This window comes from Haliotis asinina, chromosome 11 (assembly GCF_037392515.1).
Source record: "Haliotis asinina isolate JCU_RB_2024 chromosome 11, JCU_Hal_asi_v2, whole genome shotgun sequence".
Lineage (NCBI taxonomy): Eukaryota > Metazoa > Mollusca > Gastropoda > Lepetellida > Haliotidae > Haliotis > Haliotis asinina.
This window is the reverse complement of record NC_090290.1, coordinates 31703663-31720974: the sequence shown is the minus strand read 5'-3', so window position 1 is coordinate 31720974 and position 17312 is coordinate 31703663. Positions and strand designations below refer to the sequence as shown.

At 38.0% G+C, this 17312-nt stretch overlaps 1 protein-coding gene across 6 annotated transcripts in view; it reads left to right on the top strand.

The window, feature by feature from the left end:
• Positions 1-17312, top strand: part of LOC137255612 (serine-rich adhesin for platelets-like) — an 84682-nt gene that overhangs the window by 43656 nt on the left and 23714 nt on the right. For all 6 annotated transcript variants that reach the window (XM_067793056.1, XM_067793052.1, XM_067793057.1 and 3 more), the window contains exon 2: positions 9763-9987. In XM_067793056.1, the coding sequence (XP_067649157.1) occupies positions 9763-9987 (225 nt within the window). The remainder of the gene's footprint in view (positions 1-9762; positions 9988-17312) is intronic.

The window sequence follows — 17312 nt, the reverse complement described above, 5'->3', positions numbered from 1 at the left end:
TAGAAATCTGTATGTATTATGAACATCAAATGGCTCAAATAACTTTTCCTAAGACAGACTTATGCACATTCCACATTTGCCTAGAAATGTTAAGAGAACTTTATGCCAGTGAGACAAAATGTATCTTTTAGTAATGTTGATGATTTGTGTGGATCGTCATGTATATTTTCGTATGTACTTAGGTTTAAAGATTGATCAAAAGATACTCTCCAAGAGAACATTCATCCATAGTCTTTCTGTACTCAGGTAAGACTGTCTCCCTCAGCAATTATGTTTGATTTTGAAGAATGCCAGTTACCCTATTAGATAACCCAGTGAGTCGTTTCATCTAATATCAGCTTGTGATGTGAAATGGACCGTGATAATCACTATACAGTGTGTCAGAGTATTCATTCTTCAACTGCTTGAGGCCAGGAACTGTGTGTACCATGTGACATCAATGGTAGGCACAGAGTTACCTCAGTGTTCACAGACCAACATCTCCCTCAGGGCAGACCCTTCACGTGGTCTGGTTGGATTACAGATACAGGCTTGTGGATGTTTTAATTAGGAAAACTGCAAAATAAGATATGATATCTAAGAGTTCGGTGTGGTACGTCACAGTTAGTTTTCTAAAGAAGTAATTCCAGTCAAAATATATGCTAGTCCATGTTAAAGTTTTGTCAAGGTTAATATGGATATGTATGAATGGAAGACTGTAGATAATTCATTGTTTCTATATGTATGGTAATCCTTTTGGTTAATGTGATGTATGTCATGAATAAGTGTACTTGTTGCAATTCATTTAAAACAGCGCTCACTGGGTCATGTTCATGCTTCACCATGTTCTCAACTTCTATGCCAAGAAAGATATTTTACACATCTTCCTTAAATCCAAATACTATCAAGTCTCAAAGCTGTTTACCATCCGAAACCCATACATACACTGTAGAGAAAACTGAGAGATATATTTAGGACATACTACAGTAACAGTATATCCCCATATGTCTGCTGGGCACAAAGATAAGGTTGTATTACAACATCCACCAGCCATGGTCATCACAGCCACTGAAGGAGACGATAGGATTTTCCCTGACAGGAACACAGCCCCCTTAGAGTAGAACTGCTGTAGATTTGTCTCCTTTGTGAGTGACAGGAACAATGCTCTACTTGATCACATTCACCTGAAAGGTGAGTTGCTGATTTGTGGTAATGGTAGTCACACTTTTTGCTAGACTCTTCATATAGCATGAGTGGTTGTGGGGGAAAGTGATGTCCAAAGTACTGTCTCATCTGTACAACAAACTACATGCTTTATACACTCCTCAAGCTGTACGATAACCTGTGCAGCTGGCACCTGCATCCGCTATGTTTTGAATTGTTGACATTAGTGGAAAGTAGAAAACTTTTTGAGGACAGTTGGAGTATGAATACATTGTGCAGTAATGTCATCTCCATGTAGAAACAAAGTGGATTGGTTCTGATATAAGGCATGGATGTCAAGTACTTTTTGCTCATATTTTGTGTGTTAGTTTCAATAGTGTCTATATCTCCCAAGAGGTAAGGATATTCTGGACCAAACCCTACAACATACTTCTGTTGTACTATAAGGGAAGACAAAGGTGCTAGTCGTCAGCAGCAGAGATATGTGTTGAGATGGAAGCCCATTATATTTCATGTCCACAAATCCATGGCACATGTAGACTAATGTCCAACACTGACACAACTGTTGCATTACCCCTTAATACTTCTCACACACATAGGTCCATAGTTGATGATCAATAACTGAAGATTGATAGTATCAGAGACATTTATTTATGGGTTTTGCACCATATGTTTTGGTTTGGGGGTTACAGTTATCACAATGATTTCTTTCTTCTACTTATCCGAATATCTGTCCAAAATCAACAAAACCAAATAAAACCAAGAATATATTGTGAAATTATTTGGTGTTACATTGCCATAGTGTCAGTCTATTTCAATGTAATTATATACTGCATGCATGCATACTCCCCGATCCTGTAGAGAACTGCCACTCCAGGCACCTCAAGTTCTGAATCACTGAATACAGCAATACATCTTTATGCTCATGCCAGATTTAGCACTATCTGCTTCAATGAGCTATCGTCTAGTGTCTGAGGCAGGAGCAGGATCACAACACTGAAAGTTTCCATTATATATTTCTGCCTTACAAATCAGTGTTTCCAATGGTCAAAATAGACAAACCTACTTTCAAACATTTTTTTTATAGTAAATCTCATTCATGCTTCCCAGTAAGGATGTTAAGAAGTAATCAGGTTATACATACTTTGTTCAGCTGGATTTCCCTCATGAACACAATGTGTGACACCCAGTCTGTGAGTCTGATGGAATATAGACTGTCACCCTTGTCCAGCTGGATTCTCCTCATGAACACAATGTATGATGCCCAGTCTGTGAGTCTGATGGAATATAGACTGTCACCATTGCTTATTAATTATTTCCCTCATGAACACAATGTATGACACCCAGTCTGTGTGTCTGATGGAATATAGACTGTCACCCTTGCCATGCTAGATTCCCCTCATGAACACAATGTATGACACCCAGTCTGTGTGTCTGATGGAATATAGATGTCACCCTTGCCCTGCTAGATTCTCCTCATGGACACAATGTATGACTCCCAGGCTGACAGTCTGATGGAATATAGATGTCACCCTTGCCCTACTAGATTCTCCTCATGGACACAATGAGTGACAACCAGTCTGACAGTCTGATGGAATACAGGTGGGTGGGATAGCTTTATTGTGATCTGGGTTTGATTCCCCATATTGGTATAGTGTGTGAAGCCCATTTCTAGTGTCCCCTACCATGATATTGTTGGAATATTGCGAAAATGGCGTAAACTTCACTTACACACTGGCTTGGTGTATATATTACACACACAGAGTCAGTCTCCTGGAAACCAGAGTAGTTAATATTAAGTTTTGCAGGTTAATCTCCAAGGTCTAAAAGTGGACTAATTTAAAATAAACCATTTGTGTATGAAAACCTTATCCTGAAAACAAACTAGAGATTAAGTATCAAGACAAGCAGGCAATAGCATTGTACACAGACTAAACAAACCACAAATATCCAGTCTGATTTGATCCTGTTTTCCTTGTGAATTTGTACAACATGAGTGCCCTTAATCAGAAGTGATTTATTCAAAGTTTGTCGAGGATTGACCTTTATTTGCCCCACTAATATCAATCTTGTAAATATGATTATTCATGCTGAAGGATTTAGTGTTGAATGAACTTAACACTCTCAAAATATGAAATTAAACTACAGATTTATAAATAAGATTATTGAGTTAGCTAATGTAACGATCATGTATGCTAACAGAGGAACTATGAGTCACAGTCACGTTAGTCAGTGTGGAGGGATCATGGTTCTGCTGTATGTGTGCTTAGATAATAAGGTGCTCAGTGCAGTGCATGTCTTTAATCAGATGTTTTGAACTTCTGTTTCCTTGTATCTGTAGTATCAAGTAGCCACTAGAAGTTAAATACATTTAGACAGTTACAGTTCAAAAGTCCAGGAGGATTAGAACCTTTATTCAAGTTTTGAAACATTATAATTACACTAATGAAGGTAGGCATAACCCGTGTCTTAGTGAATGGTTTGTCTTACAATGGAGTTCTGATTACCTCAGGCTAGGATTTTAACTAGAACATCTGTGAAATTGTGTGGTCATAACTTATACCTTTTTCAATTACTGATACATGATGAAACTAATATTCTGTATTTATATTTTCCTAACATTTAAGTGCTAATGTATTGCTTGTACTGGTTACGGTTAATAATGAATTTTGGTAACATGAATTATTATTTCATGATAATGCCATGGCCTGGGTCATAGTCAATGGAGGATGTGAGTGTGGAAAGCCAGGACCATGCTGGTGGGTCCAGAGTACACAAACAGGTTTGTAGCTCAACACAGTGTAGGCAGTTATGATGGATGGACAAGCCATCACTTCACTGCTTGACATGGTGAGACAATATTTTGATTCATGGCCATACAGGTCCACAATCATAGCCCAAGGCCAAGTTCAGGATAAGAGAAGGTAGCTTGGAGGAGGTAGCATGAACACCAAAGTCTTACTGCAAAGCAAGAATTTTAGAAATCTATCTTTTATAACATAAGAACCTGTCAATGTCTGTCTAATGGGCCTTGTTTATAGGTGTGTGATGGTTGTTCAGAGGTGGAAGCAGTGTCAGTAGGTTATCAGAATCACAGGTGTGGGAATGTGTTGTAGGATTTAGGTTTTTGATGTGTTTCTTCACATGTGAATAGTGTTAAGTTGTACCTATAAATATGTGGTGAATTATAGCTGTCCATCTGGTGCAGTAGCTTGTTTCTGGTTTTAAAGGGTTAATGCAATTCCTATTGTTGTAAATCATGCCCTTCATCAGCAGAAATACTGTGTTGGCTGGTTGAAAAGTGGGGCTGTTATGTATGTGTGAGGATTTAATCAGTTTCACATTCTCCAAAGAAAAACAAAGATTACATGACAAAATCATGACATATGTAAGAGCATTGGTTTCATCATTTATTTACATTTTGGTTACTTTAATTTCAGTAAAACATTGTTACCACTGTTTGTCAGTATACTCAAATACTCTCAGTAACCCTACAAATGGAATTCAAACTGTATTGCCACCTACATTGATGCTGTCTGCTGTGGAAGGGGGATAACTCTTTGTGGTATGTTCTAACAATGACAGTTACGTACTGTTTGAAGTGTAAGTCTAGAAATAAATCATTAAAATGGAATTACTTTAATGTGAATATGTTTCTATGGATGTCAGAATTCCTTAAAGATCTTCCATGTAATAATGCTTGAAATGGGATCTATAATGAGTACTGTGAACAGCACTTCATGTCATGTTAAAATAATGTCTACAGTACAGACCAAAGAGAAAAGATATTACCTGACCAAAAATGATCTCAGTTTCAATATCTGATATTTAATATATGAGCATTAACTTCGACTATTGTGTGCCCAGAGTCCCATATTGTCCCAGTGTATGTATCATCCCATGCTTCGTATTGCCTGAGGTGTAGTGTTGTAGTGTCTGACAGAGTAGCCTCCCCTGACCTGCTCACATTGTACCTGTCATGAGACCCTAGCTTGACCTTATATACCAACACCCACCTGTATAGCAGTTATGTCTTACACACTGAAGTGTGTCAGGAGTCAGTACCAAGCCTAGTGCTATATATTACCATGATATTTGGATCAGTGAAAGGTGAAGAGTGGTAGTAACCACTTTATATGCAAATCTGCAGGTTAACTGTAGAACATAAACAGGGGGTAGTGCTGTAGCCTAGTGGTTAATGTGCTTGGTCATGAAGCAGGCAGGTGTACAGGGACCCAGCAGATCATCACTTGGAGAGGGCTTCATCTTAATACTGTGACCTCCATGGCAGGTGTTAAACAGTCTTTCACTCACTTAAATACTGTTTAACGTTGAATAAATACACTCACAGTATTGAGTGGTCCATCTGCATTTACATGTAAATCCTTTTGTATAATGAGTATGAAATATGATTCACTCACTCACTCTAGGCATCTGCAATATAAATGTAATGTCACCAAGGATGACATTATAAGTTGTTCACTCACGGGTCATGAGGGGTTCATCTGTGTATTCCCCTTTTTAATATTTGCAAGGACTACATTTGAATGTTTTGTCAGAATTTATCCACTGGAATGAAGGCAAATCGTTTTTGCAGCCATTGTTAGATTTTTCAGACAACACAAGAAAAACAAAGTTAGAGTGATCTCCCTGCCATCGATTTGCATTCGCAAAACACCATTAATTTCTTTGCATCATGTGTACTTCAATGTTATTGAAGATAAAGAGGTGCTTCCATGAAGTACCGAATGAGTTGCCATTAGTAGCAGGGCACATTGCAATGTACCTTGCCTGATGTAGGGTACATTGATCATAACAGAAGAGCACTTAGCCAATCAGAAAATGACATTTATGTGTGAGGTAAGGTAATATGAGGTGTTCACTGGTCACAAGGATGGCATGAGTTGATGGATGAGGGGACCATATACAAACAAGGATGGTACAACAACCCATGGACCTCAAGGGACCAGTGAACAATGTATTTATCTTAATTGTGTTAATTTTGAACTGAAGCATGGGTATCAGATCTTCACTTCAGCCAGCCTGTGCAAATCAGTGATTCAAATCTTGCATCTTGCTGTTTTTTCCACAAGTATTGTTTTAGTAATGTCTCCACAGAATTTCCCCTTCTTAATATTCATAGGGACTACATTTGAACATTTTGTCAATTTTTTTTTTATTGGAATGCAAAGCAAATCTATTTGTAGCCATAGCTAGATTTTGCAGACGACACGACAAAAACAAATTTAGAGTGATCTCCCTTCTATCAGTGTGTATTCGCAAAGTGTCAGTAATTTCTGTACATCATCAGTCTCTGTATCACATGATGCATCAGTCATTTAATAACTTAATTTAGCAAAGTAGATAACAGTTTCAAGATCACTTATTACCACTAACAGTAAGCACTATGAAGGGAGCAATTGTTGCAATTCAGCTTGGTTTTGAAGCATTTACACCTGTTTGTTTGATACTTGCCATGTCCAGAGCAGCCAAACCTCAAAAACCCCTGTCTACCATATACAGATGAAATGAAATTTCATGAAATGACTGAAGAATATTAATTGTTTTCACACAAAATGACACTAAGTGGCTGGCCCTTGTTGTCGTTTCACAAAATGACTGACATTCTTAGTCATTTCATGAAATGACTGATTTCACAATGTGACAGTGACATCTACAGATAGATGTAAAACGTATGATATTCTGATCAGTCTTTGGATGCAACATGTGTGTCCCTTGGGCACACTGGCTACCTGTGATCATTGGTTCCAGTCCAGTGAGGTTTGCCTTGTTTATGTTTGTAAGTGAAGGATCACAAACACCCAACATTGGTATAAATGGATCTTAAAACAAAACACTAAATGAAATGCGAAAGAAGCTATTTTGTGATAAATTTTCAGTCTTCAAAAGACCCAAATATTGCAATTTTTTTATTCGGCATATTTCAATTTTGAAATGAAAAATGTGTGATGTTTGACATTGATGGGTTCACTGGTGCATACCATAACTATAAATGTAGGAGGCTTCATCAAAGGACACATCACTTATGTCTAATAGCACACACTGGAGAAGGAACTCAGTACCTATTGTGTTTTTCGCTGAGATTCCTCAAATGGCCTTCTAAACACATTCCAGAGATATCCTGTCAAGTGAGCTACCTACCCTGACCTGGCCTTTGTTGTGGACTGAAGGAGACATTTAGCTTGAGATATCTAGTCCTATCCTCCAAGCAGGAGGGCTGGCAGAACCTTTGCTTCTTTTACTTCACTGTAGGCTTGAAAGTGGGGCCTCTCATTGTTGTGTCTCACTTTCTGTGTACCACTGGTCATGTAATAGTGAGGGGATGTTCCTTGTCTGATATTATCACTACAAATGTTTCATTATTACTGAAAAATATCAAGTGTAACCTCTCTATGATGTCTAAAGTTAACATAGTCTTAGAACTTACAAGAGTGTTACCCACTAGCGTTGAAGGGCAGAAATCCATCCACACTCATACAGACATCCATGCTCATACACACATCAATCCATCCACACTCATACACACTTCAATCCATCCACACTCATACATACATCAATCCATCCACGCATACAGACATCAATCCATCCATGCTCATACAGACATCAATCCATTCACACTCATACAGACATCAATCCATCCACGCTCATACACACTTCAATCCATCCACACTCATACACACATCAATCCATCCACACTCATACATACATCAATCCATCCACACTCATACACACATCAATCCATCCACACTCACACACACATCAATCCATCCACTCATACACACATCAATCCATCCACACTCAGACATCAATCCATCCACACTCATACACACTTCAATCCATCCACACTCATACACACTTCAATCCATCCACACTCATACACACATCAATCCATCCACGCTCATACACACATCAATCCATCCACGCTCATATACACATCAATCCATCCACACTTACACACACATCAATCCATCCACACTCATACACAAATCAATCCATCTACATTCGTACGCACATCAATCCAGCCACGCTCATACAGACATCCACACTCATACACACATCAATCCATCCACACTCATACACACTTCAATCCATCCACACTCATACACACATCAATCCATCCACGCTCATACACACTTCAATCCATCCACACTCATACACACATCAATCCATCCACACTCATACATACATCAATCCATCCACACTCATACACACAGCAATCCATCCACACTCACGCACACTTCAATCCATCCACACTCATGCACACATCAATCCATCCACACTCATACACACTTCAATCCATCCACACTCATACACACATCAATCCATCCACACTCATACACACTTCAATCCATCCACACTCATACACACATCAATCCATCCACACTCATACACACATCAATCCAACCACACTCATGCACACTTCAATCCATCCACACTCACGCACACATCAATCCATCCACACTCACGCACACTTCAATCCATCCACACTTACACACACATCAATCCATCCACACTCATACACACATCAATCCATCCACACTCATACACACATCAATCCATCCACACTCATACACACATCAATCCATCCACACTCATACACACATCAATCCATCCACACTCATACACACATCAATCCATCCACACTCATACACACTTCAATCCATCCATGCTCATACACACATCAGTCCATCCACGCTTATACACAAATCAATCCATCTACATTCGTACACACATCAATCCATCTACAATCCATACAGACATCAATCCATCCACACTCATGCACACATCAATCCATCTACACTTGTACACACATCCACGTTCATACATACATAACATTTAGTTCCTGCAGAATTTCTGCAAATCATCCTCATTTCTATTGACATCCGTGTCTTGTGCAGAAGGTGTGCCATGTTTAAGAATATATTTGTGTCTTGATTTAATCATGGAAGTTATAAGCTATGACAGGGCATATTTAAATATACAATCTCTCTCAAACACAAAGACATACATAAATACTTCCAGTTTAAGTAGATTCAACACAATATTAATTATATGACTGAAGAGGGACCAAACTATTAGATGGAGACAACTGTACAGAGACATGCACATGTGAATATAGCCTGATTTTTGAAAGGCTTGAGCTGTTAACGGAAGTTTGGACATGTTGATGTTAGGGGGTCATGTAATCTATATATCTACTTTTGTTGAGTGATTAGTTGGAATGTTGCACATTTTCCATTAGTAGGCTACTGATATTAACAGTTGCCATACTCAGTTATGAAGTTAAGTCCTTTAATATTCCATAGTTGCAGTCTGAAATAGTTACAGGTTGACAATATGTTAGCAAATGAAGTATACATTGAAGTGGTAAAATATGTCAGAGATAATGATCATGATGATGATATCGAGACAAGTGCATATTCCAGATCTGGTTTTACCTGATCCCATGGATGGTCACAGATGGACGTTGCAGCCATGGTGGCTTGATGGCGACATACTTCAACAGTTGATAGACATTGTAGAAGATACTGTCACCGAATTAGATGATGATGATGATGATGATGATCATGATGATGATGATGATTTCTGTGTTTGCAGGAACGGCATGAGCAGCACCAAGCGGGGGTTCTCCCCATCTGTCCCTGCGGGGATGGAGAGTAAGAAACCTCCCCCTCACACAAATAATGGGAGTGTTCCACCACCCCTCAAATACAGCTCAGAACCAGTTGATGATGTAAATATGAATGAAGTTATTGATGGAAATATTGAATTGGAGGTGATCTTACCTGGTGGGAAGACAACGAAACTCACAGTAGACTCAAAGTGAGTACATGTATATTATGTTTCTTGAACAACAGATTCAAACAGTTTTATTGCATTAACAGTTACCTGATTCCATGCTTGAGTTAAGAGTAAATTATTCAAATCCTGTTCTCAAACCTTTGAAAGCAATCACATTAATGGCAGGTTAAAGACTGTCTCCCTTGAGAATATTGATATGTGTATATGAAAGATAAGAGTGATGATTCAAAATGCTGGTGTTGTGAACTGCCTTATGTTTGTATAGTGTGTAATAAGTGATTAAAATATTACGTTTGCGACGGTATTTGTCCGCTTTGAGATTTTCTCACATTGGTTGGTTAGGGTTCTCACATCATACAGAAACATATGAAGCCAGTTGAAATGTGTCTTCATTTGTTTGTGGGAATATAGAAATGGTTAGCCCAAAACCTTTCCAGTTGTTGTTTTGTGTGAAGCCCATTTATAGAGTCCCCTGCCCTGATATTGCTGGAATATTGCTAAAAGTGGCGTAAAACCATACTCACTCACTCAGATTGCTGCTTGTAGTTAGTGATATAACAAAATCATGGACACTTAGCTTGATCAATAATGGCCAGTCATCAGGATATGTGTATGCATGTTTCCATGTGTATAGCCAGTACAGACAAGATACGGGTAAACATTATGCTAAGTTTCCTTTGGCATCGGTTTAAAACATGCTGTTTGTATAAATGGTGGTTAAAATTGTTTAAGATTTATAGTTGGTCCTACAATGGTGAGAAACTATACAAACTCAACTATGCATGTTTCTCCATAGATAATATCATAATTATACAGCAAGTAAAGGTCAACTAATTCTATCAAAATTAAACTTGAATCATGTCTTCACAGGTACCTGCTCTTGAACATCAGCTCTTATCTCAGCAGTGATTACTTGTCACATTCAATCAAAAGCTTGTTAATGTCACACCTGTTATCTTTACACATGCTGTCAGACTAACAGTCATGTGCAGAAGTTGGTTCGAAACAATTTATTACAGATATGTAGCCCAAAGGTTGGACTCTGCAACTGGCACACTCTAATTTGCACAAACTCAAAGCATGGTATGTTGTGGTTGAAATTAAATTTGTAAAATTTTAGCTAATTCTGATAACCATCACATAGTTACATTATTAAAAAGTTTAGAAAATAGAATAATTTATAGACTAAAACCAATATCATATGCACTCATAGCTGCCTTCTATCAAGTACTTCATGTCAAGTTGTGACAAGACTGCACATAGATAAGCCCTGAGCTTAAGATGTTGGCTGCCTATCACGAGTAGACTTGCAGTATCTGTTCTGGCAGAAATTGCCTCTGTGTGTTATCTACTAGCTACATCAGTTGGCATTTTTTTAGAACAAAATTCACATGGTGGCAAAATGGGCACAATAAACAAAAGTATCCTGGCATTCTTTGTTACCACCAATAGGCGGCTTCTTATGCCTGTTTGCCAACATGCAAAACTTGCTTTTAAATATCCTTGATGTTGCTACAGGATAACATGTAGTGGCAATTTCTGCCACACATGATACTACAAGTAAACTCATGGTGGCAGTCAAAATGTTGGTTAAGGAATTTGCCTGTTTTAGCAAGGTAACGTTTGACTCAAAAAACAAAAAAAAATACTTTCGGAATGATTAAAGTATAATGAATATTTCAAAGTGTAATGAACAGATACATTTTCATGAATAAAAGGAAATGACAAATGTCAAGTCAAGTTTCATCAATCATCCAGTACGGGAGATCACACCATTTTCAAAAACTAATTTACATCCATATGCTTTAAATAGTTAGTTTTTGTTGTTATTAAGCCCAGGAATTAAATATCTGGGGGTCTTAAAGTCTCCACAGTCTCGGCAGCAGTACATTATAGTGGTGTTGCATGTGCAGCAACTTCCTGTCATTTTATTTCCTAGATCCTACACAGTCAAATACAATGATATGTTGATAGTTGATATTGCTTTGTAATATATATGGGACAACTATCACACTGAACCTTGGCCATGTGTTTGCATGGACTTATTCTGACTGAGGGTGTAATGCCACACCTCAATGTATGACTCGGTCTGCTCTCTTCAATTTCCAGTTCGTTATGTATATCCATGTTCAGTGTCTTGTATCAAATTCCCTGGTTTACCTTGTAATAGGACAACACTCCTGTCTTGATACTGTAGGTTGAAAGGAGTGGGGACATTTTTGTGGTTATATTGGATACCAGTCTGAATGTGGATGGATGGGATGACATCTTTTAGCATGCTATAGTGTCAGCCTAATACTTACATTTTGTGTGACGTGTATAGAGAATACACCTTCTATTACATGCTTTACAATTCTGCCAGTCTTATATATGTAGCAGTGGGCAAACAAAGACAAAGTGTGTACTAGCAACTGTGTTCTTTATCTCTGATAATCTCAACTAATAATCACATGTAAAGTTACTATGTGCCAGATATTCAAACATCAGCACTGCAAAAATTGTATAGGGAGCCAGCTATCTTACAAGGACAAGTTATGACTTTATGGATAACAACTTTTGTTTAATGCATGGAGGGATCTTTCAGTGTAGGTTCTTACATCGTTACCAAGCCAAAGTTTCTAGTCATGTGCCATGTATTCAGTCTTCACCTGCAACCTGTTTCTTCACCTCAAACTCAAATACAAACTTGTTGTCTCCAGCCAGAATACTCAGTCATCTGAAACTGTGTTTGAATGAATATGAATAATAACAATTTTTTGTTATGAATAGGCATACATTACAAGTTGAGAAATATTCCCAGCATTTAAGAAAATAACAAAAATTAATCTGTGTTTTTGATCTATCGTGGATCCATACAGAACCTCAGCATTTGAAGAATGATGACAATTTATATGAACATACAACTTCTTTTATTTGTGAAAGGCGGCATTTCGGGGGGATATAGTCGACACCTTGTCTGTCCGTCCATCCCCTGTCTGTCCGTCCGTCCATCCGTCCATCCGTCTGTATTCATTTTGTTTCCGGAGCATAACTCAGAAACCGTTCAATATTTTTAGACCAAACTTGATAGATATAGTAATCTCAGCCTATGGTTGTGCATTTTGCTATTTACAGATTCATATTTTTTTTTGTTTTTCCATGGAACATTTTGGTGTTAGTCTAATGGTGGGGTGGGCTTCGTTTCCGGAGCAGAACTCAAAAGCCGTTCAATATTTTTCTGCAAAACTTGGTAGATATATTAGTCAGAAGCTGAAGTGGTACCTTTTCCATGGAAACGTTTTGGACCTAGTCTCAAAAGTGAGAGGTGTGTTCTATTTCCAGAGCAGAGCTCAAAAACTTCTTAATATCTGTTAGTAAAACTTTCTAGGTATGTGTGGCAGACCCCAAAGTGGTGCCTTTTGCTTTTTAAAGGTTTTTGGGATGTGTTATTTTCTTGGTTTCCATGGAAACCTTTCGGACTTAGTCTCAAAATGGAGGGTGGGCTTCGTTCCCAGAGCACAACTCGTAAACCATTTCATATCTTTCAACAGATCCTGGCAGATATATGAGACAGATCTTGAAATTGTGACTTTGCTGGTTACAGATATATGGCATTTATAATTTTCATGAATTCTATGGAAACAATTCAAACTTAGTCTAAAAAAACAATGAGTAACTCTCAGATGATTTGTCCTTTCAAACATGTGGGGGCCGGGGGGATATGTCATCTTCTGATGACTCTTGTTAGAAGTTGTTGTAATATTCCGAAGGTTAGAGGTCACATGCAACGTAAAACACAACTTTGCAGATTCTGGTACCTTTCGGTATGCACTTACCAAAACAAATCATAAAAAATGCCAATTCAAGTTGAAGAAAACGCAATGAAAAAAAAGCCCGCGAAATCAGAGTTCAAATGTTTCACTAAATTCCCCCCAGCGCTGGGGGGAAAACTGGTTTCAACAGCTGTGCTGTGCTGCGTCCATAACGCATGCGCAGTGAATAGGTTCACAGAGCTTGAAACAGTATGTATGCCCAGGTTGTGAGCAGTAGTCTAATCTTGGTTGTGTACACAAACAAGTAAATAATCTACTCGTTACGTAAAACAACTTGTTGATTGTGGTAAGCAGTCGCTGTGACAGAGAAAGCTCAGTGTCTGGTTTATTCACACCTATATGTCTCTCTGCCTGTCTGCTGAAGACAACATGCAATACACAGCTTCAATCATTGACCACGTGCAATTTGAACTTAACACCTATCAGACTATAATAAGTTGATTTATGACTCGTGCACCCGAGTCCAGTGTCTGCCACATTATTTAATAAGGCATGTGTGATACACATGACATGCTTTTATGTCTGTGGGTTGCAAACAAACTACATTCATTTTTTTTGGATGACTGGATCTGATGGAAACTGGTGCAAACTCTTGTCAGTTTCAAGTCCTGCTTTGTACTTGGACGAATGACAGATTCCAGCCACGCTGTAGTTTACCATCTCTACTGACATGATTTTTTATTGGATCGAGCGCAAATTCAGAGAACAAGTATTTTCCAAACCCAGCATCTCTATATACATTCTTCATGGATAACGACTTCGTTTAGTGTATATGATTTTGTTTGACAACAGTATATAAATCCATACTAAAACGAAGCATCAAGTACACAAAAAGAAGTTGTTATCCATAAAGAATCTTACTTTCTTGTGACTGGCTATACTTCCAAAAAGCCCATCAAACAGATCATCTTTCTGTACACACAATGAACCCTCAGCATATCAGCGAATGAAACAGCCAATTGGAAGCCGTTGTTACACTTGAGTGCAGATCCACCCGCTATGACTGGGTTCGGTCTCCCGAGGGCTTCGTTTTGGGGGAAGTAAGCCCAAGTAAAAAATATTGCACTTTTGAATCGCGATTGTACGCTTATAATTTTGTTTATTTGTTTTTTTTAAAGCAGCAATGTATATTATATGTCATGAATAAGTGATAAATGTGTTTTAATTATGTTTGATTTTTTGGTTGCATGTGACCTTTAGGCATTTACTGCAGTGCTCTCCATGTACTGGATTTGTCATACTGAAGTTTTATACTTATCCTGGAGAGGATCCTCACCTGATTTGTGCTTTGGCAATCATGTTTGAACTTGTTGTTTGATTGCCAACATCTTTTTCCTTTGAAATTTGCCTTGTGACAAATTGTTTTGGAATTTTTGGCAGATTTCTCAGGGTTTTTTCCTCCTTCAATGTCAATGATATTTTGTTTTGTTTTTGAGTTGGTCTAAAATAATCACATAGAGGTGGTAAAATCAACTTAGGCTTTTAAGAAATAAAATTGAAAATTTGAATTATGTGGACAGGTAGCTAAAGACGTGACTTAATGCCCAAATGGGTAGAACACCTGTTACACATGTTTGCATGTGTGAGCATCTTCTTTAAAGAAACTGGTCTGTGTCAGAAATTGTAACCAGAGATGTATATAAAATATTTACTGCTTTCTGAATTTGCTGTGATGGTGTTTAATATTGCACTGGTAGCTAACATTGGAATGGTGAAATGGTGTATATAATAAATTCCTTTTAACTTTGTATTTGAGATGGCTATATTGCTGGAACAATGCTGATGTAATGTAACTGACATTCACTTGGTATCTCTGTCTGTGATTTCAAATGTCAGGTCTTCATTCATTGGAGCACTGAAGTTACTGAATAAACCATTATTTCATAAGTGATGCAGCTCAATCAACTCCCCAACAGTCCTAGGCCTGCAGGCTGTGTGTTTGTGGATGTTGACAAGCATACAATCGGTGGTGTATGCTAACACAGCCACTGGCATCTCCTACAGAAGAAAAAATAACTTTTACTGCTTCCATACACTCAGAACAATGCCATCAAGAATAAATGTTTTTTTCACCAGTACAACACAATGACTGATATTTGGGAAAAACAGTCAGGCCACTTGACACAACAGTTGTCACTCACAGCAAACTCGGCATTCATTGATTGGAGTAATGACGGAGGAAAGCTACTTAGCCAGATATCTGATCTTGGAGTAAATATAACTCCCTGTGACCTTGCTTCATTTGTTTCAACGTGCTTAGATGTCTTATCGCGTCCACTGAGAGATGATGAAACTAAGTTTGCACATTATGATTCATTATCACCCAGTAAGATGCTGGGGGTGTAGTGGTTGACATCACTCAGCATGTACTGATACAGTCAGCTGTGTCTACAGACAGCCGTAATGTCTTCATCCTTTCAGTCATGTAACAGTCTGCAGACTAGATATTCTCGAAACGTTCGTAGCCCAATGAACTTCTTAAGCCCATTCGTAGCACATTGGAAACGATCAAAGTTAAGAATTCTTAGGGTACGAACGTTTAGAGAATAAGGCCCCTGGTTGTTGCAGCAATTAGACGTTTATCAGCCTGTCGCTATCATCAGAAGCCATGTGCCGATATGGCCTCTGTCGTAATTAAAATTAAAGTTTACAATGTTTCATTGATATATCATATTGATATCATTGAAATAAAATAAGTACTTATAAGGAGCTGTATGTAATTGGTCGATGGTTCCCGTATGACACAGCAGATGTGTGCCTGCATCATGTACTCAGGAAGAAGTAGTGAATAGCTACAACAGCTCACCACGTATTATAAATCACAATTTTCTGAAATGTAATGTTTGAAATGTGATCTGGAATCATTGTACAGTCCTTGACAATAGGAAGACTTTTAAATTGAAGAATTGTGTTGTGAGATGACAAAATGATATGAATGTTTCTTTCATATTTCATTAAGAAACTTAATTTTAGATGATTTGTCTCCATAATTTTTTTTAAATGATTGCCTTCTATAAAATATATTCTATTTCTCAGAATTTCCCGCATTACATGCCAGGGATATAGTGGACTCCTCATCTGTCCATCCATCCATCTGTAATCATTTTGTTTCCGGAGCAAAACTCAAAAACCATCCAATATTCTTAGACCAAAATTGATAGATATAATAATCTCAGCCTATGGTTGTGCCTTTTGCTATTTACAGATTTTTTGGCATTTTTATTGTTTTTGTTTTTCCATGAAACATTTTGGTATTAGTCTAATGGTGGGGTGGGCTTTCTTTCCAGAGCAGAAACTCAAAGACCGTTCAATATGTTTCTGTAACAGTTGGTAAATATACCAATCAGAACCTAAAGTGGTGCCTTTTGCTATTTACAGGGTTTATTTATTTATCATTTTCTGGGTTTCCATGGAAATGATTCAGACTTATGTCTAAAAATGGAGGGATGGGCTTCGTTTCCAGAGCAGAACTCAAAAACTTCTTAATATCTCTCAACAAAACTTGGCAGATATGTAGGAGAGACCCTTAAGTGG